This window comes from Triticum aestivum, chromosome 6D (genome assembly GCF_018294505.1).
Source record: "Triticum aestivum cultivar Chinese Spring chromosome 6D, IWGSC CS RefSeq v2.1, whole genome shotgun sequence".
Taxonomy (NCBI): Eukaryota; Viridiplantae; Streptophyta; class Magnoliopsida; order Poales; family Poaceae; genus Triticum; species Triticum aestivum.
Genome location: NC_057811.1, coordinates 121,801,309 through 121,824,223, shown reverse-complemented (window position 1 = coordinate 121,824,223; position 22,915 = coordinate 121,801,309). Strand labels below are relative to the sequence as shown.

Sequence of the window (22,915 nt, the reverse complement as noted above, 5' to 3'; positions counted from 1 at the left end):
TGAGTAACGTGCGGGTCAATAGCTCATGTGCGACGTTTTTGATGTGAATTGGAAGGAGTGCGGCGTTGTTGGAATGAATGGCTGTGATGCGACACATTTGAGCGTGCAAATAGCCCAGGGCCACATGGCGTGTTAAATGTGGTTAAATTGGTCGTCAACCAAGCCCGCCCGTTTATGTTAGGACATGTGGGTCCAACTTAATTGTTTCTCAAAACAGCTGACCGTGCCCTGCCGCCCGACCGTGCCGGGCCCGCCACTCTGCCCCCTTCTTCTCCGGTGGCGGCAGATCTTGCGTTCTCGGTGGCGGCGGCGGAGCCCTCGTTCTCAACGGCGGCGGAGCCTTCGTCCTCAGAAAATGGTGAGTGAATTCAAACCCTAGTCACCCTCCCGTTCCTCTCTCGGGCCCGTAGATCTCAGCTCGTTTCCTCTGTTTTCGCTTGTGGAATCGATAGGTTGTGAGGGGAGCCCGTGGGCATACTGAGATGGAGCCGCCAGATTCAACTTCGAATAGGTAATGCGCCTCTCTCCGATCCAATTTTGCATGCAATTAGGGGGTGGCCTCGTCTGCTCTTTCTCACGGGCTCACACTGTTCGCCACTGACAGAGGGGATGCTGCCGCTCGGACCTTCGAATTGACAGTCAATTTCTTTCCATCAAAGGCAAAATTAGTTGATGGTAGCATACAGAACATTGAGAGAGACACAATTGTTAAATGGGAGGTTGAGTTTACAGAGATTGATCCACAAGTTCTACAGAACATGGGAGAGACGACAGTGAAGAAATGGGTGGAAAAAATTAGAATATTGTTTGGGGACTAGAGCAAGAAGTATCACTGTTGCGGTTTGACGATTGAAAAGGAGAGTATGTGAGAATAAAAGATGGTGAACAGATTGTTGAAGAAATCGATCGGCAAAACGGCTGGACAAGCAAACGGGCTAATTTTTTTGCTGAGCTCGTTGATCTGAACATTTTTTTCGAAGGTTGGATATGTGCCATCACAATTGGCTGCGCAGATGATAGATGATGATTGGGCTACACAGAGGCCATTGATCCCATGTGTACTGAACTTACAGTAATAGCCGAAGAGGGACAGGTGACTGGAACTGAAACTGAAACTGCAGCAACTGTTGATTGGAATGTAGTTGAATTAGATGAGCCTACTGATTTGGTCATTGCACCAATGCCTGACATTGAGATGGCCAAACTTTTTGGCATTCCAGTCGATGACAGAGATAAGCAGGAGAGGGGCGAATCTAGTTTGCCTGCTAATGCTGATGAAGAAGTAGATGGACAGTTGATGGAACAAGCTGCAGATGAAGTAGATGATGCACATGATGATGAGCTGGTGCATGTGTATGACAAAGAAAACCCTGTCATTGAAGTACGCAAATTGTTCCCAAGCATGAAGGAGTTTAGGATATGTTTCAAAACTTATGCAGTGAAACATGAGTTTGATGCCAAGACTGTTTGGACTGATAGAAAGAAGTTTTATGCGAGGTGCAGAGGATTTGATGGTAGTGTGAAGCCTTGCAAGTGGTACATATCTGCTAGACTGCAACCTGATGGAAGTACTGTCAGGGTTAACCAAATCCCAATCAACATACTTGTATTACAAGTTCACAGAGAGTATCAACCATGACATCACAACTTTGGGTTGCAGAAAAGACCACCCCAATTTTAGCCAAAACACCAAACACTACTGCCAAGAAACTCAAAGTAGACTTGGAAAAGATGTACCCCATTAAACTGAAATATACCACAGTGTGGAAGGCAAAACAAAGGGCAATGAAAATTTTATATGGTGATTGGGCAAATACATTTAGGATGCTTTACAACTTCAAAGCAGAGGTGGAAAAGAGGTCACCTGGCAGTGTTGTGGAGATAGATACAGAGGTATCAGCCGAAGGTGAAGTCAAGTTCTCCAAGTTTTTTTATGGCTTTGAAGCCTTGCATCGATGGGTTCAAAGCAGGGTGCCGTCCATATTTGAGCATAGACTCATCATTTTTGACAGGCAAGTGGAATGGTCAGTTGGCAGCATGCAATGCTCTAGATGGACACAACTGGATATTTCCTATTGCTGTTGGCTTGTTTCAGTCAGAAACAGAGGCTTCATGGACATGGTTCATGATCCAGTTGAAAAGATGCCTAGGGCCAGTGTCACCTTTGGCTATACACACAGATGCATGTAAGGGGCTTGAAAATTCAGTGAAAAATGTTTTCCCACATGCTGAGCAGAGGGAGTGCTTCGGTCATTTGTGGATGAATTTGATAAAAAAAATAGAGGAGAAGAATTTGGGCGCATGTGGCCAGCAGCAAGATCTTACACTAGACAGACACACAAATATCATCTTGATAAGATAATGGCAGCATGTGGTGAGTTTGGTCCATGGCTGAACACCTACCATTCTTTGGTATGGTACAGGTCAGCATTCAACACTGCCATCAAGTGTGACCACATCAACAATAATTTGGCAGAGAGTTTCAACAACAAGGTGAAGGGGTTAAAAGATTTGCCTGTGCATGACATGGTTGACCAAATCAGGATCATGCTCATGCGGTTGTGGGAATTGAGAAGAAGGATAGGTGATTGTCTGCAAGGTTATAAGCTTCCAGCAGTGGTACAACAGGTGGTCAATAGGAGCAGATGTCTTTCACATTTGTTTGTTGAAAAATCTTCACCTTGGGGTGCTGAAGTTAGAGATAACAAAACTGGAAGGAGACATGTCGTTAACACTGAATTGCATGATTGCACTTGCCTCGAGTGGCAACACACTGGTAAACCATGTGAGCATGCCATTCTCTTCTTAGCATCCCAACCGAAGATAAACATGCACCCATATTTGCATGAATATTATTCGGTAGCAAAAGATTCAAAGCTGCATATGCTACTCCAATTTCAGCACTTACAGATCAGTCTCAGTGGCCTGAAGTGGACATTGAATTTTCCATGTGTCCTCCCTTGACGAAAAAAAGGCTGGCAGGCCTAAACAGAGTAGATTCAAGGCATGGTTTGAGAAATGTGGGAGTAGTAAGAAGGGAAAGAAAGATGGAAAGCCAAAAAGGGCCCAAAAAGGTAACAAAAACAGATGCAAGTTGTGCGAGGAACTTGGGCACAGAGTGGGATCTGTCAAATGCCGTTACACTCCTGATAAGCCAAAGTATGTTCTTGTTTATTTGTCTGTGTTTTGATTTGGTGCTTTTTTCTAATTACTATATCTATAACATTTTCCCAATGGCCAGGAGGAAGCGAGCAAGTCAGCCTCTTGTTGTTGAACAGTGTTGGCCAACAAAAAAAACAAAAGTCAATGGCGGTAGAAAGAAGAGAAGTGTGCCTGAGCCTGAGCAGACTGAAGAAAATCCTGCTGCAGTCAACATTCAGACTGAAGAAACTGATGTGGAGGTGCACACCGAAGAAACTGAAATTGCAGTCAACATTCAGACTGAAGAAACTGCTCTCGAGGTTGAAACTGAACCTGAGCGTGTCGAGGTTCAGACTGAAGAAACCCATGTTGAGGTACACACCGAAGAAACTGAAACTGCTGTCAACATTGAGACTGAAGACACTGATCACGAGGGTGTTGGCGAGGTGTTGAAAAGACCAGTGAAGAAAACCAAGATGATCAGTGAACTTGTGTGTGTAGTAGAACCAAAAACAAGAAGTGCTAAGGCGAAGAAAGGCACACGACGTGGTAGGAAAAGGTAGAACAGAGAACAGTTTGAAAATTTGGGGCATGTAATAATATTTGTAACTTGGTGCGTACTGGTAGTCACTATGTATCCCCGTATTTCTATTCGAACTTGTTTGTTGGTACCTTGTCTAAACCAGCCAAATAAAATTCAAATTTGGGCTCAAATTTAAATTAGGAATGGGGTATTGATATTTTAATGCTATCTAAAGTACCTCAACTGAAATATGTTTGCTTGCTGATCATTTCGAGCCCTTTTGGTAAGTTGAACTCATAGTCATGAAAAGTGTGTCTCAAATGACCTCCAAAGGTAGGGTAAACGGCCTCATATTTAAGCAAGTTTTTTTGGCACATCTATTCTACCAGCCAAATAATTTTTTTACACATCTATTCTACCTATATAGTGTAAATCTAAAGTCTCACTATTTATTGAATTAATTTTCTATTATTTTCTTTTTAAAAAAAACAAAGTTTAATAGAAAATTATATATAAAACAAGTTTAAAACATGAAAATGAGAAAAGTAAGTTGAGATCTTTCTTAGTCAATCCAAAATGAAGTTTTGATGAGGTTTTCGCACTTTTCATTTTCAAAACCCCACCTACTCTCGGGTGCCCACTACTCTCTCCCTTGAACTCCATACTACATTGTTCGAGGAATGACAATTTTGTGAAGGATTTTTCGTAAAAATGTATGTAAATGATATTTTTTTTCGTTACTATACGACATAATAAGACTATGTGCGCAAGTTTTATATTTTTTTGATTTTTTTTTGAATTAGTTATGCTCAACCCTAATCAGTCAAAACCCCTCAAAACCCCGCACACTACCGGGTCGTCGATCGTTGTGCGTGGACGGTTGAGATCAGGCGCTAGGGTTAGCTGCAGTGTGCATCGATCCGCATGAGACGCGCTGATTGGTTGAATCAATGTGCATCGATCCGCATGAGACGCGCTGATTGGTTGAATCGGTGGGGTTTGGATCAGCCTTTCTCGTTGGGGCATCAGGACCGTTCATTTGAATCCAACGGCAAGAGTTGACGCGGTGCATGGATTAAGCCTACGCAGTGCCCTTTCCATCGTTGCATGCGTGCCCGTGCCTACCTGCAGCATGCATGCCCACCCGCGGAACTACGCCCGTGCGTTGCATGCATGCCCTCGACGTAGCCCTGCTCCGCCACCCCTATCGATGCAGTAAGCTGTCGCATGCCTACCATTAGAACTGATGCAACGTCGCATCAAAGCATGCACCCGGCCACAATGCAGCAGCCCAATGAAGACAACCAAAAAGCCAACGCTGCATGGCGTGTTGTACATGGTGTGCTCCTCTTTGAGGACGCAATACTGGCATGGGGTATCGATGTGGGTATCGATGCAGTTCAAACGGCGTGTTGCCCGTTACAAGATGGGCAAATGAAGGCGTCCATTATTTTCACGTCTCCCATCGACCAAATCGATGGGCAAATGAATGCACAGGCGGCACACACAGAGAACCCGGGGCAGGCGTGTCTCCTTGACCCACGACAGCACAGACGCGTGCGTGAGCCCGTCCCCCTTGACCCGTGACCGGTGGCACAGAAGGATCGCAGCCCGTTTCCCACGCTTGTGTACACACTTTCATGGGGCGCCACCAAACACCGCCCGCCCATTAATTCTACGGGGTGAAACCACGTCGCACTTGGGCTATTTAAGCCGGGCACTATCGTCTTCCTCTCCCTTCTCATCCACACCCCATCCTCTGCCTCCTCTGCCTTCCTTCTTCCTTCTTCTCCATCAAACCCGATCGAGCCCTCGAGCCACCCCGCCACCATGCAGTACAATGCCCCCACCTACCGCTTCCCCCCAACCGTGCCGGAAAGGCTCTACCCAGCCGGAGTGTATGTAGAGGGAACCCTTAGGGTTTGGGCGATCTCGAGGTGGAGGGGCGCAAGGGAGTTAACGGAGTTCTTCCTTGCAGCCGGCTTCCGCCACCTCCCCCGCGGCTCTCCTCGGATGTACCATCTTGAGGAGGTCAACCACAACGGCGTTGTGGTTGGGCTCCTCGCCACGTTCACTAACCCTTTCGATGCTTTCCATCTCCTCGGGCGAGCGTATTGGGTTGGTTGTGAGTTCATAGCTTTCACAACCTACAATATCTTCACCGACTTCAACGGCATCTTCCCCAACAACGGCGTTATGCACACGCTCCTGTACCCCATCAACAATGGGGAGGAGTGAAGGGCGGCGCCCGGAGGAGCGAGGTGGCCCCGGAGGAGGAGGAGAAGAAGAACCCGAAGAACCCGCGTTTGGTGCCCCCCTATCTATCTAGCTTGCTATAGATCTATCGTATTATTTTTTTAAGTTGTAATCGTTATGCTACTATTATTAAGTTTTATTAGTACTTTAAGTTGTAAGGCTATCATGGAGTTGTAAGGCTATCGTGGAACTATGGGTTGCAATCGTTATGCTTCTATATAATCGTTATGCTACTATATATATTGTGTGTTTCGTGCTATTATTTGTGGATTGCTATGGGTTGTTTTTGCTTATTATTCGTGTATTGCTATGGGTTGCTACGGGCCCGGGTTTCTACTCCCCAATCACCACACACACCATCTTCAAAATATTGACCAAACCATGGACATGCAACTAGGAGCCAAATGCAAACCCACTATGGACATGGGTGCAACTAGGAAATGCAAACTAATTTACTTCGGGCACTTCATGCAAGCATGCAACTCATTTAATTCATGGAACTGTAGACATGCATAAAAACAATTAACATTTAGTTTTAGTGCATCAAAAAATGATCCATCACAAAATTTAGTGCAAGAAAAAGGCCAAAATAAAAACAAGTAACATTTTATTGGGCCCCATTTTATTTGCCGAAGTTAGAGGTGGGCTGGTGTCCCTACGCGGGTGGGCTGGTCTTGGGCATGGTTATTTTCTCACGGCCCATTTTCTCACGGCCCAACATCTATTCGGCAGCCCAGTTTTGTTTTTTACTAGAAACTGAATTTGGGTGTGTACTCTGTTAACTGAAGAACAAAAACAGAGGAAACAGAGCATGAACACTGAATAGGGCCCCTGAGAATATCATTACAATAATTCAAGCAAGTTTTGCTTCACACTAATTCAAATTCATCTAACAAATGATCCCTGGCTAACTCAAACTACTGGGCACCCCTGAAACTAGTTTTGACACACTAACTGAAACTCTAACAAATTCTAGCGATTGATGAACATCAAGTAAAATAAACCCATAGCAATGACACAACAATAAAATGCTCCAGCCATCATATTTGCTTGCTGCTTCAAATCGATCCGATGCTTTAGTTGCTTGCCAATTTTCTTCAATTCACACTTCAGTTCTGCACTGTGCATCATCGGATTGGCTCTGTCCGCCAAATTGGGGGCTTGTTCCACGGCAAGCCGCCCCCCAAAATTGAGCTCTTGGGTTCCGGTTGATCCCTCCAATTTCAACCTTTCAACATAGTCATCGAGCCACTCAAAATGCCCACATTTCTTCAGAACCTGAAAAACAGGGGGCCGGCGGCGCATGAATCCTAGATCCACCACCCAGATCCACCGCCCTAATTCGAGGAAAAAAGAAAGAAATCGGGAGAAATTAGACCATAAGATTGGTCAAGAACACAGATCTAACCTGCCCCGGCTGTGGCCTGCTCAAGCATTTCACAAACTCGCGCCCACGGTTGCCATTTTCTTCCCTCACACAAGTCAAACGCTTCAGAGGCTCCATGCGCGGGCAATCGGGGCATCTTGTCAACGGCAGTGGACCGTACTGCGTCCATGATTGGCGGGAGGCCGAAGTCGAGCTAGACATCACTCGCCGGCGGCGCGCTTCGTTGCCGGAGCAGAGGAAGAAGAAGGTGGGAAAGGAAAGGGGCAGGGCAAGCAATGGAGGGGGGTGGGGTGGGCTGGCTCGGGCTCGTGGCTGGCTCAGGTCGGGGCACGCTGATGAGCACGGGCATGCTTGCGTGGATAAGTTGTGGGTCCCACCCGCATGCGAGTAACTGCTAGGTCCCGCGTGTCATAACTCGAATCGCTAACCCCTCGTGTTTTTCATTTCATGGTTAAACAGAGCCATGTCGCATTGGAGCTATTGTTTGTTTCTAAAACGTCGCATCACAGCCATTCATTCCAACAACGTCGCACTCCTTTCAATTCGCATGAAAAACGTCACACAGGAGCTATTGACCCGTAACATGACGAGGAGGCCCAAGAAGGCGGCCACGAGGAGGATCATGATAAACGGCCATGGGTACCAGGGGAGGAATTTGCGCCAGTAGCCGATTTCGTCGCGAAAGGAACGCATCGTGGTTGTACGTACATGATTCAGCGGCAAGGCAAAGGCTGTTTATATAGACTCGGGAGGTGCGCGGGCAGGCAAAAGGCTTGGAAAATCAACCACTATGTACTAGAGTAGCATAGAGCAACGATCGGACTCGGATTGGACTCCAAGCCGGATTGTTTTTTCTATTTTTTGAGGCAAAGCCGGATTGTTTAAATATCGTATACACAACACAAGGAATGTGTTGTTAGGCCCAATGATCGAGCGAACCAGCAATATTGATTCTCCACAGGATTCGCTACAGCCAGATTTCAGCGCGAGAGTTTTTCTTTTTTTGAGGGGTAGCGCGAGTTACGTGTCTCGCTTCCCGCGAGACTGACTTCCGACTCGCCTGAAGCGCCCCGCAGCCGCGCACGCGCACTGTCGGTCCGTCCGGAGTGAAGTCTGTTTTATACATGTAGAGCGCGACGCAAATGAACTCCGACATTTAAATCTCTAAGAGCATCTACAACAATGGCTGCAAAAAACGCGTGTGTGGTAAAATGCGATTTTAGCGTGCGCGGGACGGTTTCACGTGCTCCAACGTAGGCGGGAAACGGTTTCGTGCGCGCGAAAAAAAGCGGCCAGTCGCGCGCTAGATTTGGCGTGCCGCTTCCGGCGCGCCGATAAAATGCAGCGCCCGCCACGCGCCCTCTGCCGCTCTCTCGTCACTTCCTCTGCCGCTTTCTCGCCTCGCCGCCGACGTGCCACCACCGCGCCACCATGCCGCCGCGCCGCCGGGGAGCTTCGGGCTACCGCGCGCGTCCGTCCGGCACCTTCTCCGTTGAGATTCGGTCCGGCGACGTGCGCCTCGACCTCGGCACCTTCGAGAACGCCCACGAGGCCGCCCGCACGTACGACGCGGCGGCGTGGCGCCTCTCGCGGTCTCGCCGGGATATGAACTCCCCGGAGGTGTCGACGCGGGAGATGGCACAGGAGCTGGCGCCTCCCCCGCGGCTTCTCACCGACAAGGGTCGTCGCGAGAACCGGAGGCGGGAGCGTCGTCTCAGCCTCGACGAGATGGACGAGGAAGCCATGGCGTTGTGGCGCCAACGCTTCCCGCAGGACGTCATCAACGAGCAGCAGTTCTTCGCGGAAAAGAGGGCAGAGAGGGAGGAGAGGAGGGCGGAGCGAGCCGCCTATCGCGAGGACCGGCGTACGCGGAAGGCGGCCGCTCAGTTCAACATCGAGCTAGGAGCAGCGTCGTCCTGGGACTCCGAGGATGATCGGTTCCTTGACGCCTTCATTATGACGTCGGAGGACGACATCACCGAGGTGGAGTCCGAGTCGGAGGAGGACGACGAGTAGTTTTCTATCTATCGTTTTATCTATCGTAGGAGGAGGCTACTATCTATACACTATCTATGTATCGTTTATCTATCGTTTTAATTTATCTATGTACTATCTATCAATCTCTCTATGCCTATATGTGTACTGAGTCGTAGTATAAAAAATAACAAATATAGCGCGTCTGCTGGAGCGGCTTACGCGCACTCTATTTTGCAGCGGCCGCTGGAGCTAGCGCTCCGCCGCACGCAAAAACTCGCGTAAACGGCGCTGTAAACGCTTTTTTTGCGTGCCTGTTGGAGATGCTCTAAAGTCCATACCCTATGCTCATCGATCCTGGTTAATTGTAACCCTAAACCTATTGTTTAGAAGGCCAGTCCATTTACAACATTGCCAGTTCTGCTTTCCCCTCTCCTGCAGGGGCGGAACCAGAGGCGAACCGTCTGCCAGCGTTCTCCATGAGCGAAAGGAGGGGTTTCTTCATCCTTCGCCGTCCGCTCTGGCGACGGGAGGGGAGAGGAGCCTCTCCATCTTGTCGATGTAGTGTAGATAGGTTAGGGCTAGGTGTGTGCTCGTCCGCTAGTACGTTTTCAATGATGATGGCGGCGGCGGCCAATAAATATGCCTTGGTTCTGTCTCTGGTGGCTTCCTATGGTGCGGTCAACGACGGATTTGGTGGCTGGTTTGCCAATCGGGGCTGGGGCAGCGACGGTGCTGGCCCTAATGTGGCTTTTCTGCTCTGACCTCGTCGTCACGGCGGCTGTTGGAATCGGAGCTCCGGGGACCCAACAAGGTTTGAACTGTGGGGTATGCTTGATGTACCCGCTACGCTTTGCCTCGCGACTCACAAACTCACGGCAATGCTCCGGCGTGCTCGAGCTAGGGAGGATCAACGAAGACACGACAGTTTACCTAGGTTCGGGCCACCTTGCTGTATGAAATCCTACTCCTGCCTTTTGGTTGGATTGCCTCGGGAGAAAGGATGAACACGAGTATACCAGGGGGAATCGACCCCTTCCTACGGTGGCACCGTGTCCTAACTTATACTAGCTCTGGTTCTCTTCACCTTGTCCTTACTTATATCTGCCTTCAATTTGAACAGCAATTGCCGGCTTCGGCTTCCCGCGGCCGATCTGCCCGGCGTCGGCTTGCCGATGGGATCGGGCGACGCCGCGATGGGCGAACAGAGAGACGAAACGAGAAGTTGTCTAGTCGGGGAATCAAACAGTACAAACGAGAGGCGTGCGGCATGTAGCCATCGAGAGGCTGCGGTTTCTTTTTTTCTTTTAGGGAAGAGCTTGCTGCGTGTATAGCTTCTGGGCTTCTGGACTAAGAGGCTGTGGCCTTTCTCTGTTTTTTATAAGAAGAAAAAGGATAGACGCGGGCTTGCATGAACCGTGGGCCTCTGGAACCGGGGCCCATCTTTATTCTGCTCACCAGGGTGCCGCCCAAACCAACGAAGAGACCACCAGTTCACCAGCGCGGGACGTGGCGACTGCTCTGAAACCCCCAAACCCAACCATGGAGCAAGCCACCCCGCCCGCCGCCGCCGGCATCGACCTTTCCCCGGCGGCAACCGACCTCGGCCGGGTGCACCTCCTGCCCTGCGGCATCAGGCACAACAGCGCCGCCGCCGTCTCCGACTACTTCAAGCCGAGGGACACTGGTCCGTTCGCTCGTTTCCCCTCCTCTCTCCGTTCATCCGTCTACCTTCTGTCTGTTTGGTTGACGAATTGGTGGGTGCGTGCGTGCGTGCGCGCAGGTGTGGAGGTGGACGGGGTGAAGGTGGAGGAGGCCTTCTTCCGGGGGAGGAACCTGCAGGGCGCCACCGTCGCGCTCCCCGATGGCTACCGAGGTGAGCTCCGGCGATCTGATTCTGTTCGGTGGAAAGGGTGGCGATACTTAAATTTGGAAGCTCTGGCACAGATTTGAAAAACTGCGCAAAACAAACTTCTCTCTTGGAATTACGCTGTCCTTCTATCCATATATGAGAAATGTGCGCGCTACTGCTTTTCATTGAGATCTGAATATTTAAAGATGAATCATGGCCTGATAATGTGCCAAAGTGTACTTACTTAGATAGGCGTAATTCATTTCAACAGGGTAGTGCTTATAATGAAAACCTACGCAAGGAACGTGAAATTCGGTTTAGCTTACCACAGAAACGGCCATTGAATTGTGACATGGTCTTTTACTATTTTACTATCTTGTATCAAACCTGCATGGAAACAAGAATCTGACATGCCTTACTCCTGGCAGAATGTAAATTTGTCTAGGGATACTAGGTTTGCATATATAACAATGTATATCTGGACTATAGTGATGGTATGATATGATGTTGGTCTGTTATGACCGGCATATTAGGGGCTTAGCCCAGTGGGCTGTGGCCCAAGTTATCTTATCGTTATTAGGGGCTTAGCCCAATTATCTTATCGTTATTAGGGTCTTTTGCTTAGGAGTCAAGTAAACCTCTCTATATAAGAAGAAGAGATGTATCAATCTAATCAAGCAAGAAGCAATCAGTATTTGCTCGGCTTCCCTTAGGGAGCCGGGAGACCTAACCCTAGCCGCCTCTTGCGCCGCCGCCGCCTCTTCTCCACCACGCGAGGACGGCGCCCAGCCGCCGCGCCCTCGACCTCGTCTTCCTCCATCTTTCCCCTACAATCTCCGCCCTAGAACCGGCAGAACCCTAACTCCTAACACCCTGGTATCAGGTAGCTCAGTTCCGATCATGTCTTCACCGCCGCCCATCCCGTCGCTTCCGCTGCCGACCGTCACCACTGCGCCGCTGGCCTTCTCCACCACGCCGTTGCCCTCCCCGTCCGCGCCGCTGGTCGCATCCTCCGGCGCCGCCACCACCCAGATTACGGCGCCCTCCACCGCACCACCGGCTGCCGTCTACTCCCCGGCGGAGATCACCGGGGTCCTCAACGATCTCGTCACCGCCGTCCAGGGGATACAGCTATACCTAGCCGGCCCCTACGGGCCGCCGCCGCCGCCCTTGCCGCCGGCCGCCGCGACCGGGCCAGCTGCCCTGCCGTGGTTCCGTGGTATTCGGCACCCGCGGCGCTGACCGGGCCTCTACACCACCACTGGCCGCTTCAACCGTCGCCCGCCGCCGCGCCCCAATGGCCGCAGTGGCCGGCGCCGGCCCTCGCCGTGTCACCCACGCCACCCGGGTCCTCGCTGCCACCGCCCTGGCAGCCGCCGCACCCCGAGGCCATCGCGACGCTGGTCGGGCCACTGCAGCCCTCGCTGCAGCTACAGCCATCCCCCTCCACCGCCCCGATCTGGCCACAATGGCCGGCCGCGGCGATGGCCACGCCCGCCGCCTCCGCCGTTTCCAGGCAGCAGCAGCTGCCGGCGCCTCTGCCGCCCAACACCGAGCTGACTACAACCGCGCCAGCGGGCATGCCGATTCAGCACGTGCGGTTCCTGCCCTCGCTGTCCCAGCTTCCGGCCTGGTTGGCCGGGACGTCACCGCCGCCAGTCTACACCATGGCCGCGGACCAGCCGGCGCCCTCCTAGCCGTACGACGGGCCCTTCGGCTCCGCGGGTTTCCACGCTGGCTTCGACGGGCCACCGCTTTCCTGCGGACCACCTGTGCACACCGGACTAACGCCATCCTCTTCGCTGCTCCGTACCGCCGAGCCGTACACTCACGGCGGTCATGCTCAGACACCGCCGCGCTTCGCCAAGCTCGCCTTCGCCACCTACGACGGCGCCGAGGACCCCCTCAACTGGCTCAACCAGTGCGAGCAGTTCTTCCGGGGGCAACGGACGCTCGCGTCGGACCGCACCTGGCTCGCCTCTTATCACCTCCGCGGCGCCGCACAGACGTGGTACTACGCCCTCGAGCAGGACGAGGGCGGCATGCCCCCATGGGAGCGTTTTCGCGAGTTCTGCCTCCTTCGATTCGGACTGCCGATACGTGGGAGCCGGCTGGCGGAGTTGGGCCGCCTTCCCTTCACCTCTACGGTGCAGGACTACACCGACCGCTTTCAGGCCCTGGCGTGCCACGCGTCCGGCGTGACGGCTCACCAGCGGGCCGAACTCTTCGTCGGCGGTCTGCCAGATCATATCCGCGTGGACGTCGAGCTGCAGGGACCCCAGGACCTCCAGACGGCCATGTACTACGCCCGCGCGTTCGAGCGCCGCGCGGTGGCCATCCAGCAGGCATCACCGTCCCGGGCCGCTGGGCCGCCACCCTGGCCGGATGTTCCTGCGCAGGGTCGGCCTGCTCAGGCTTCCGCGGCACCCCTTGCCGCGACCATGGCGCGCCCGTTCCGCTGGCTCACCTCGGCCGAGCTACTCGAGCGTCGCCGCCAAGGGTTGTGCTTCAACCGCGACGAGGCCTACATGCCCGGCCACGTCTGCCCCCGACTCTTCTACCTGGAGGCTGCAGACTACATTGAGGAGGACGCCGTCGCCGCCGGGCTCGGCAACCTGGCCGCCCCAGCTGTCGCGGAGGTGTTTGACGCTGGTTGATCACCTCGAGGAGTTCAGCAAGCGCTTCCCGCCTTACAACTCGAGGACGAGCTGTTTGTGCAGGCGGGGAGAAGTGTTATGACCGGCATATTAGGGGCTTAGCCCAAGTTATCTTATCGTTATTAGGGGCTTAGCCCAATTATCTTATCGTTATTAGGGTCGTTTGCTTAGGAGTCAACTAAACCTCTCTATATAAGAAGAGGAGATGTATCAATCTAATCAAGCAAGAAGCAATCAGTATTTGCTCGGCTTCCCTTAGGGAGCCGGGAGACCTAACCCTAGCCGCCTCTTGCGCCGCCGCCGCCTCTTCTCCACCACGCAAGGACGGCGCCCAGCCTCCGGCCGCCGCGCCCTCGACCTCGTCTTCCTCCATCTTTCCCCTACAATCTCCGCCCTAGAACCGGCAGAACCCTAGCTCCTAACATGGTCACACTCTACTCTTCCATGTTTCTGTACAATGCCTGAGTTTGGCACCATCTTACTGTATGTTAATCGAATTTGGTGGTCTGAAGCTTACCTGTAGGTTCTGTATTGGAGAAGAAGAAGAACGAAGAAAAGGATGCTCAGGGCATGGATGAGGAGGCTAGCAATTTTGTATCCCGTGCAGAATTCCAGAACATAACTTACTGGAATCATGATACCATGCCATCAGCGGAGGATCCTCTCCCACGGTGCTTTCATTGGTTAGCCATTGCGAATGCAGTGAGTGTTTTATCTTTTCTTTTCCAGAATCTGATTTATCTATTTTTTAGCAGATGACTGTTAAGCTTCTGTACTGTTTGGCTTGCATCCCTAAAATATTTAGTACATGACTGTTGACCATGTTAGTCAGGGTAAGATACATAGTAAAATATTTGGTTGATGACTGTTGACCATGTTAGTCAGGGTAAGGTACATTAGACAAAATTTTGGCTTGGTGAGTTTGACTATGTTAACCATTGCGAATGCAGTGAGTGTTATTTTTTGCCAGAATTTGTTTAATACATTTTTTAGCAGATGAGCTGTCATGCTTCTGTGCTGTTTAGGCCCTGTTTGGTTCATAGGTCCTAGGACTTTTTTTAGTCCCAACTTATAAGTCCCAAGTCCCTAAAAAGTCCCTACCTGTTTGGTTCCTGGGACTTAACATGGACTAAAAGACCATATTACAACTATAAGTCCCTATAAGACTCTCAAGGAGAGTCTTATTTCATAAGTCCCAAATGCCCACTTTAAGTCCCTATAAGTCCCTCCTGTTTGGTTTAGATGGGACTTATAGGGACTTTTTTAAGTCCCTAAACCAATAAGTCCCTGGAAACAAACACCCTCTTAGCCTCCATCCCTCAAATATGAGAAAATTCCTTATATAACACTCTTTTAAATGTTGTTTCCTTATCTAACACTGAATTTTTTTTCTTCCTTATCTAACACCCAAGTGTAAATTTTGTTCCTTTCTAACACTTCCGTTAGTTCTGTTAGCCTACACCGTTAAAAGATGCATGGAGTAATGTTAGTTTTCTGTAGCTGGATGAAATTGCCCCCTGCCCGTAATAATAAGCATGAGAAAATGGAAAAAAAAAATAGACCGAACCGGCCATCTCTCTTCTCTCCCGACCCGCGCCTCTCATCCCTTTCTCCCAACCCTAGCGGCGGCGGCGGTGGCGAACTTCCTAGTCCTATAGGCGGCGGTGACTCCGGGTAATGGATGGCGGCAGTGCTGCGGATGGGAACGGCGCTCTGCTGAGGGGGTCCGACCTCGGCGCTGCTGCGGATCAGCCGTTGGTGAGCGATGGCGACGGTGGGGCTGCGGAGGGGTTGGGCCAGCGCGCGACTTCGGCAGGTGGCGGTGTCTCGGCTGCAGCGGGCTCAAGTCCCTGCCGACGCCGGTGAACATATCCCTGATCCCCTGACTCCATCCGCTCCATGCCTTCCCCGTTGCTACGGCCACTGACAGCTTCGTACGCCGGGACCTTCACCGACCAGTGCTAGCCCTCACAAAGACAAGTCTGCGCCCTCCTCTTCCTCCTCTCAGGAAAGGGCTTAGTCTGTTATGTGATGCTTTATTTCTCTGAAAATGTTATGGATCTGAAAATATTCAGTTACTCTGTTATTGATCTGGTTTAACTCTAATGCTGATGCACTATTATTCACATTGCAGGTTATTCATGCATTTATTTATCTGTGAAAATGGTTATGAGTTCTCTGTGAAAATGCTTATTATTTCTCTATAAAGATGCTTCTTACTTCCCTGTGAAAATCTATATCAAAACTCTCTTTGAATTAGTCTGTTATATGCTTCAGTTAAGGAACAAGGTTTGTAGTAGGATAGTGTAAATTGTGACCTGTTTTTATTTTTGGACTCCAGAGCTGCTTGTTACTGGCCAACGACCTATTAGCAGGTAATGCTATTTGAATTTTGTCACAAGTTGCATGAGGGGTAAAATCGTCTTTTCAGGTGCCCTTTAACACCGTTAGTAGTCAAAATGGACGGAAGTGTTACAAAGGGAACAAATTTTAGAATTGGTGTTAGATAAGGAAGAAAAAGATTTCGGTGTCAAATAGGGCAAAAAGTTTTAGGCCAGTGTTAAATAAGGAATTCTCACCCCAAATATTTGGTAGACGACTACTGACCCTGTTAGTCAGGGTAAGGTGAATAAGTTATGTTCTACCCTTGCTTAGTGAGTTTGATCATGTTAGTAATTCTGCATTTCATTCTACTCTTCATGACTGTTCAATGGACACTGCTTAACAAACTAAACATTATTGTTTGTGATTGATTCTGTAGTGTGTTGTTCCTGGACGTACTTGTGCTGAGCTTACAGTTGATCAACATGATGTCTCTTTGTTTGGTCGATATTCCTTTCATGTAGTCAGCTGGTTAGGCACGGTAACATGTAGTAGGTATCTACTGAAAGACCTTTTGAAATTCTATCAGATTGCCCTAACTAGAGCTTCTTGTTCATGCAGATGCACAAGCCAGTTACTGCTGAAGACATGGCTAACATGTCAGCCAGGCAGAATCAGAACAGTTGACCAAGATCTATTGCATGGTGAATCTGTTATCTAGTTCCAGCTGGTGCATCATCCAACCAATCTAATAAGCAATCTACCAATACAATGAACTTGGAATGTCATTAGCTGCGAGCCTGTGTGGGCCAGGCACTCTGTGAGGGCTGCGAACTTGGAATGTTGGAGAGCCCGCTGTTGTTCTCTTCTTGAAGAGGGGATTCCTGCACCAAATGTACCAGTATTGCTCTTTCTTGTTCTACAGAGTAGTTCATTTGTCTGGTTATCAGATACATGTAATGTTGTGAATTTAAGTTGTCATGTCTTGATATGATGTGGAAATATTAATCCATCTCCCGGAAAATTCTCACAATTATAACTGTCAAGGTGCTACCGCTGCTCCCAACCTTAGAAAAGTGCCATAAAATCAGGTTATCATGATTAATTATGATTTTAGTTGTTTTTCTAAAGGATGCTTTGATAATTAAATCATATCTAACACCGAGATAGATTGTATCTATAAATTTGTTGCAAGACTATGTCATGACTATTTGTTGTTTTTCCAAGGTTGATATGATTGGTATTATCCCGGCAAAAGAAAAATAAGATATGAATTGTATAACTGTAAAAAAAGGATATGAATGGTACTACGAGGATATAATACCCCCCCCCCCCCCCCTCATATGGTCGGTATTATCCCAGCAAAAGAATAACTATTTGTTGTTAAACATGTTATGAATTGAATGACGTTTTTCCAAGTACTAACCCTCAACTCTAGAAAAACGGAGATACAAATTTGAATGGTACAGCTTAATATGTGGTACTATCATAACTACGAGGAGATGGTATAAATAAATAAAATCAACACTATTATGGCGTGACGGATTTTCTATTGCAAGCCATCAAAGAAACCAGGTCCAGCCTTTGATTTCAGTTCATGGCCGGCATCTTGACCTATCGCATCAAAGAAACCATATCTTGACCTATCAAGTCATCAAAGAATATGTTACACTTCTTGATGTCTCGTATACTGTAAGCAAAATCACGCACAAGCACACAAATTATTGTCTAATGAAATACAGCTAGTTCATATATATTTATATGGTCTTAACTGAACAGAAAATGATGATGCCAATAGCCCCTAGAATGAACAATTCCCATCCTTGTATAAGCATCGAGAACAGGCAATAATTCTCTTTCACATGAAACAGCTAATCTGGTATCTACAGTTTTTTATTTTTTATTGGAAAGGTGTGAACAAATAGAACTCAGCCAATCGGCTGGTGTGTTTTGTACAGCTCCAGGGCATCTATGCAATAGGAAATCAAAATGCCTTTGTATCCATTATCCCTTTAGTTTCGAATAAAAGACGTTCATCCTTTAGATTTTCTATTCGATCAATGCTATTTCAGGGTGTGAGGTATTTGAACCAAACCTAATCTGTTGGGAGCCAATTTTCCTTTGCTTGTCCCAGAAGCAGGGCTGGAGCACACTGCTCAAACCGTCGGGTTTTATCCGCAAACAGAAAAGGGTAGGATTTTCGACCAAGATTCATGAATTTGTTGCTAGGTTTGACGTATATGTTAGGAATATTCCCGCAAAAAAAAAATATGTCAGAATAGCAACTTGATATTATCTGGAAGCCGAAGCCATCATACATGTTAGGAATAACAACTTGATATTATCTGGAGGCCAAATCCATCATTATATACAAGTGCCATACAACGTCACAGTAGATATCAATGACCACAGTATCATGCATACAAGTTTAGATTTCAATGAAAAGTTGCACAACCATCGTATCTTGCCAAATAAGTGCTCTTAGGAGGCCATTATTCACCTGGAAAACCAACCCTTGGTGGATCCAGCATTTGACACAGAAGTTTTCAAAAATTGTGACGCCCCAACATTCCTGGACTACAACAAATCCATTACTTCTAGACAGAGACACCAGTGGACATGGAAAACTTAATGCCACAAATTATTCAGGTTTATTGGAAAATAAACACACTGCCTGGAACAGGAAAGGAAAGCACGAAGAGACACACTACTTGTGTCATAGATCATAACTTACATTGAATAAATAGAAGGATAAGGAGCACTAAATGAGAGGCCTGTAAGAAATGTGAGAAAATTCAGCCAAAAACTAGTTGAACAGCAGAGGAAGAAACCCCATCCATGATTTGCTTCAGCGTGTAGTCCTTCTCCTCGTCCGTCCATGATTGTTGCTGGGTAACCATCTCCCAGTCCCAGAGTCCCTTGCCCCTTGCATGACCGTTCTTGAACATGGCAACATGGCGCAACGCTGTGCATGCTCCCACGACGAGATTGACTAGGCAAATCTGCCTTTTAGTTCCCTGGAAACCAGCAACCACAAACTCCCTCAAGTTATGCAGCCCAAGCTTGCTGGGCTGCCAGGAAATTTCTTCACCGGGCTTCTCCTTGCAGGAGGCAATGTTGATGTGAAGGCTCTCCAGGGAAGGTGTCATCTCAAGAAAAAGACAAGGCCATGTGGCATCCCAGGAAGATGGAACATCCGCGACCAGCAGCCGCCTCAGGTTAGGCAAATATGACAAGGGAGGGCTAGACGGCACGATCCATCTGTCAGGACCAGTGAACCGGACAATGAGATTCATTATATTTGGTGTGCATCGAAGAAACGTGTCAAGCTCCAGCTTCAGCTGATGCGCAAAGTATTGACGCGCGCCTTCCATTGTGACACCTATGCGCAGTGCGAAGTTGCATTGCCTCATGGAGGGGAATGATGTATACTCGAAGAACACTCTGCTGGTTCCCAGGGAGGCTAGGCTCTCGAGACAGGGGAGAGCCCTTAGCCGTATCCACCGAAATGTGCAGCTGTCCACAACAAGTTCCCTGATCTCTGAACTGGGGGCGTTCACCACCACCGGCAAGCGTATGCCTGAGTCGCTGCTGCAGCCACAGGAGATGAGGTGCAGGGTGTAAAGCTTTGGGCACGAGGTGAAGACACCCTCGTAGGCGGCCGGGGGCGTGGATTCCGGTATGTCTCGCAGGACGAGCATGGTAAGTGAACTGTACTCGTGCAGAGGCGGGAGCACGCAGCCTCCAAGCTTGAGGCTTTGCAGGCGTGACGCACGGGGCTCCTTGCACAGGCCATGGCTCGGAAAGGCGTGGACGAGGTCTTGTTGCTTGTACAGTGGCTTGGCGATGGCCTCGAGGTCGTCGACGCCCCAAGCATCAATGGCCTCCGCGATGAGCCGATTGATGCAGCAGCCGTAGCCGTTACCGGTGGCGAAGAACTCGAGGTTCAGTCTCTTGACGCCGCAGCGAGGTCGAGCTCCTTCCAAGAAGCCCTGGACGGAGCTGTTCAGGGCGCGCATGGCACGGCGCTCGTACCTCTTGATGTTAGGCACGAGCTCCAGGCTCATGGGCTGGCGTCTGCTGTAGATGTCGCGGTGGAGGAGGACCCATCGGTGGTAGCGTGGCGGGAGTATGTCGCTAACCCTGAAGTCCAAGGCGGGGAGCTGGCGGGGCAGGTGCGCCCAGCGTCTGGAGATCAACCCGGCGCCGAGCGCCGTGCGGGTGTCGAGGCGGCGGAGGACGAGGAGGAGCAGATCGTCGGAGAGGTCGCTCATCCGGTCGTCACGGAGGGCCGGCAGCTGCCGTCGCCGGCGCAGGAATCGACTCACCCCGCTCGTGCTACTGCCCCTCGCCCTGTCCATGAGAAAGCTACCTCCGCCGGCGCGACGACGAATCGAGTAGCGAGCATCGCGACTGCGGTTGGGCTTAAACAGAGCCTTCGGCATCGACATTGGAAATTGCTCGGATCGGGGACGAGAGGTTTTCTAAACTATATATAGGGAGTATATCTGTGTTCTGGATCAACGACCGGCAACCGGAGTATAAAGCGTAATCCGAAACCGCCGGCGAGAAGGGGATTGCGTGAGATTTGGGGAAACGGAGCGCCGCCAGCGAGTGAGGGAGACGACAGAGACGAGGATTGAATATTGAGCGCACACGTTTGGAAATAGTAGTAGCCCTAGAATTTACAGAAACGGCCTCTTGGATGAGGTAGCTTTCAGACCAGCTTGGCGAGGTCGCCCGGATGGGGCCGAATGGGCTCGAGGATCCTTCAAGTTTTTTTTTCTTTTTCACTAATAGCAACTCCAATGTCTCAAAAACAAAAAACTTGAAAGCAACTAGTTAACGAGCACTCCTTCGACAGCCTCACAACAATCAGCGCCATTTGGCACGCTCTCAGCCATTCGTCACGTGTCGCGCTCTGGACGCTTACTTCGGATTTTTTTCTCGCACGCGTTTTCGGCTTTTAAAACAGTTTTTTTTACGTTTTGGTTTTTCACCGGTCTTCCTTAGCTTTTCGACAAAAAAAAATTGCGCAAAAACGTGTTTTTTTTTCCTTCGGGAGAGTCACGGTTTTGCTTCCGCGAGAGGCACGGTTTTGCTTTCGCGAGAGTCACGGCCGTGCCTCTTGGGTCACGAGAGTCACGCTTTTTGCTTTCACGAGAGTCACGGCCGTGCCTCTCGGAAACGAAAGAAAACGCGTTTTCTGTTTTTTCTTTCGCGAGAGTTACGGTTTTGCTTCCGCGAGAGGCATGGTTGTACTTTAGCGAGAGTCACGGCCGTGCCTATCGAAAACGAAAAAAAACGCGTTTTCAGTTTTTTTTTCTTTCGCGAGAGTCACGGTTTTGCTTCCGCGAGAGGCACCTTTGTGTTTCGCGAGAGTCACGGCCGTGCCTCTCGGAAACGAAAAAAATGCGTTTTCTGTTTTTTTTCTTTCGCGAGAGTCACGGTCTTGCTTCCGCGAGAGGCACAGTTGTGCTTTCGCGAGAGTCACGGCCGTGCCTCTCGGAAACGAAAGAAAACACGTTTTCTGTTTTTTTTTTCTTTCGCGAGAGTCACGGTTTTGCTTCCGCGAGAGGCATGGTTGTGCTTTAGCGAGAGTCACGGCCGTGCCTCTCGGAAACGAAAAAAACGCGTTTTCTGTTTTTTTTCTTTCGCGAGAGTCACGGTTTTGCTTCCGCGAGAGGCACCTTTGTGCTTTCGTGAGAGTCACGGCCGTGCCTCTCGGAAACAAAAAAACGCGTTTTCTGTTTTTTCCTTACGCGAGAGTCACGGTCTTGCTTCCGTGAGAGGCACGGTTGTGCTTTCGTGAGAATCACGGCCGTGCTTCCTCGGAAACGGAAAAAAACGTGTTTTCTCTTTTTTTCGCGAGAGTCACGGTTTTGCTTTCGCGAGAGGCACGGTTGTGATTGCGTGAGAGCACGGGCGTGCCTCTTTCGGAAAGGAAAAAAAACCCATGCTCTCGGTTCGGTTTTTTCGTCCGGTTTTTTTCGTGAAAAAAAAGTTCGCCAAAACCTATCAACATGACATCTAGTTCTGAAGATCTCGACGCGAGGAATCCAATGGTGAAAGCGGTTTGAGATTTGGACGCACGGTTTGAGAAATAAAACGTTTTGAATAAACGAATCTTAAAAAAAGGAAAACTCCCTGGTTGCGACAAGTGGCGCGCTGCATGTGCGCCATGTGCGCCACTTGTCGCAACCAGGGGAGTTGGAGTAATCTTTGCAACGAGTACTCCTCAACTAGTGATTTCGCAAAAACTTATAGCAACTCCAACCGGCCGACCCAAACAGACATCGATTTTGTCCGTTTTTTGTCTGTTTAGGTCACCCGTCGGCTCATCCGTGTCCGCCTTTTCATTTAGGTCGGCCGATGTGCCCAACGGGAGCGGATTCATTTTGTGCATGTCCGTCCTGGCATTTCGTCGAACATCGTAGCAGGCAGGGACGCAGGTGCACGTTGACCATGGCCGGAACGAGCTGCACCCACGCGAGCATGTACGAGGGGCGCCTGCCGGGCGCGACCACCTGCTCCAGCAGCACCAGCCGGGCACGAGGCGAGGCAGGGTGAGCGCGGCTCGGCACGGCGAGCTCCAACACAGAGACGCGCTAGAGGGGCGGCACAACATGGCAAAGAGATGAGACAGGTGTTAGAGATAATCACGATTAGGAGAAAACTAGTCCGGGACGGACTTGTAGTCTTTTGCCGAGTCGGCTAGATGCTAGGTAGGATAGATACTATTTATACCTGTACCTAGTCCCCCTGTAATCATCAATATACAACAGGGCCGACACGTTCCTGGT

At 49.9% G+C, this 22,915-nt stretch overlaps 2 protein-coding genes across 2 annotated transcripts; one reads left to right on the top strand and one right to left on the bottom strand.

The window, feature by feature from the left end:
• Window positions 1-10,765: 10,765 nt before the first annotated feature.
• On the top strand, window positions 10,766-17,145 carry LOC123144015 (ribonuclease H2 subunit C). The gene is made up of 4 exons (XM_044563024.1): window positions 10,766-10,968; window positions 11,065-11,157; window positions 14,314-14,492; window positions 16,734-17,145. Exons 1-4 carry the CDS (start codon window positions 10,824-10,826, stop codon window positions 16,797-16,799), a joined length of 483 nt encoding a protein of 160 aa, XP_044418959.1. The 5' UTR covers window positions 10,766-10,823; the 3' UTR covers window positions 16,800-17,145.
• A 1,435-nt stretch (window positions 17,146-18,580) lies between these two features.
• On the bottom strand, window positions 18,581-20,784 carry LOC123144014 (uncharacterized). The gene has a single exon (XM_044563023.1). It carries the CDS (start codon window positions 20,561-20,563, stop codon window positions 18,908-18,910), a length of 1,656 nt encoding a protein of 551 aa, XP_044418958.1. The 5' UTR covers window positions 20,564-20,784; the 3' UTR covers window positions 18,581-18,907.
• Between the last annotated feature and the right edge of the window lie 2,131 nt (window positions 20,785-22,915).

Excerpts from the sequence above, each read along its gene's own strand:
- LOC123144015 (XM_044563024.1), top strand. The coding sequence starts at position 10,824 with ATGGAGCAAGCCACCCCGCCCGCCGCCGCCGGCATCGACCTTTCCCCG. Across the intron at positions 10,969-11,064 it reads CTTCAAGCCGAGGGACACTG|GTGTGGAGGTGGACGGGGTG; the intron begins GTCCGTTCGCTC and ends GCGTGCGCGCAG. Across the intron at positions 14,493-16,733 it reads GGTTAGCCATTGCGAATGCA|ATGCACAAGCCAGTTACTGC; the intron begins GTGAGTGTTTTA and ends TTGTTCATGCAG.
- LOC123144014 (XM_044563023.1), bottom strand. The coding sequence starts at position 20,563 with ATGTCGATGCCGAAGGCTCTGTTTAAGCCCAACCGCAGTCGCGATGCT.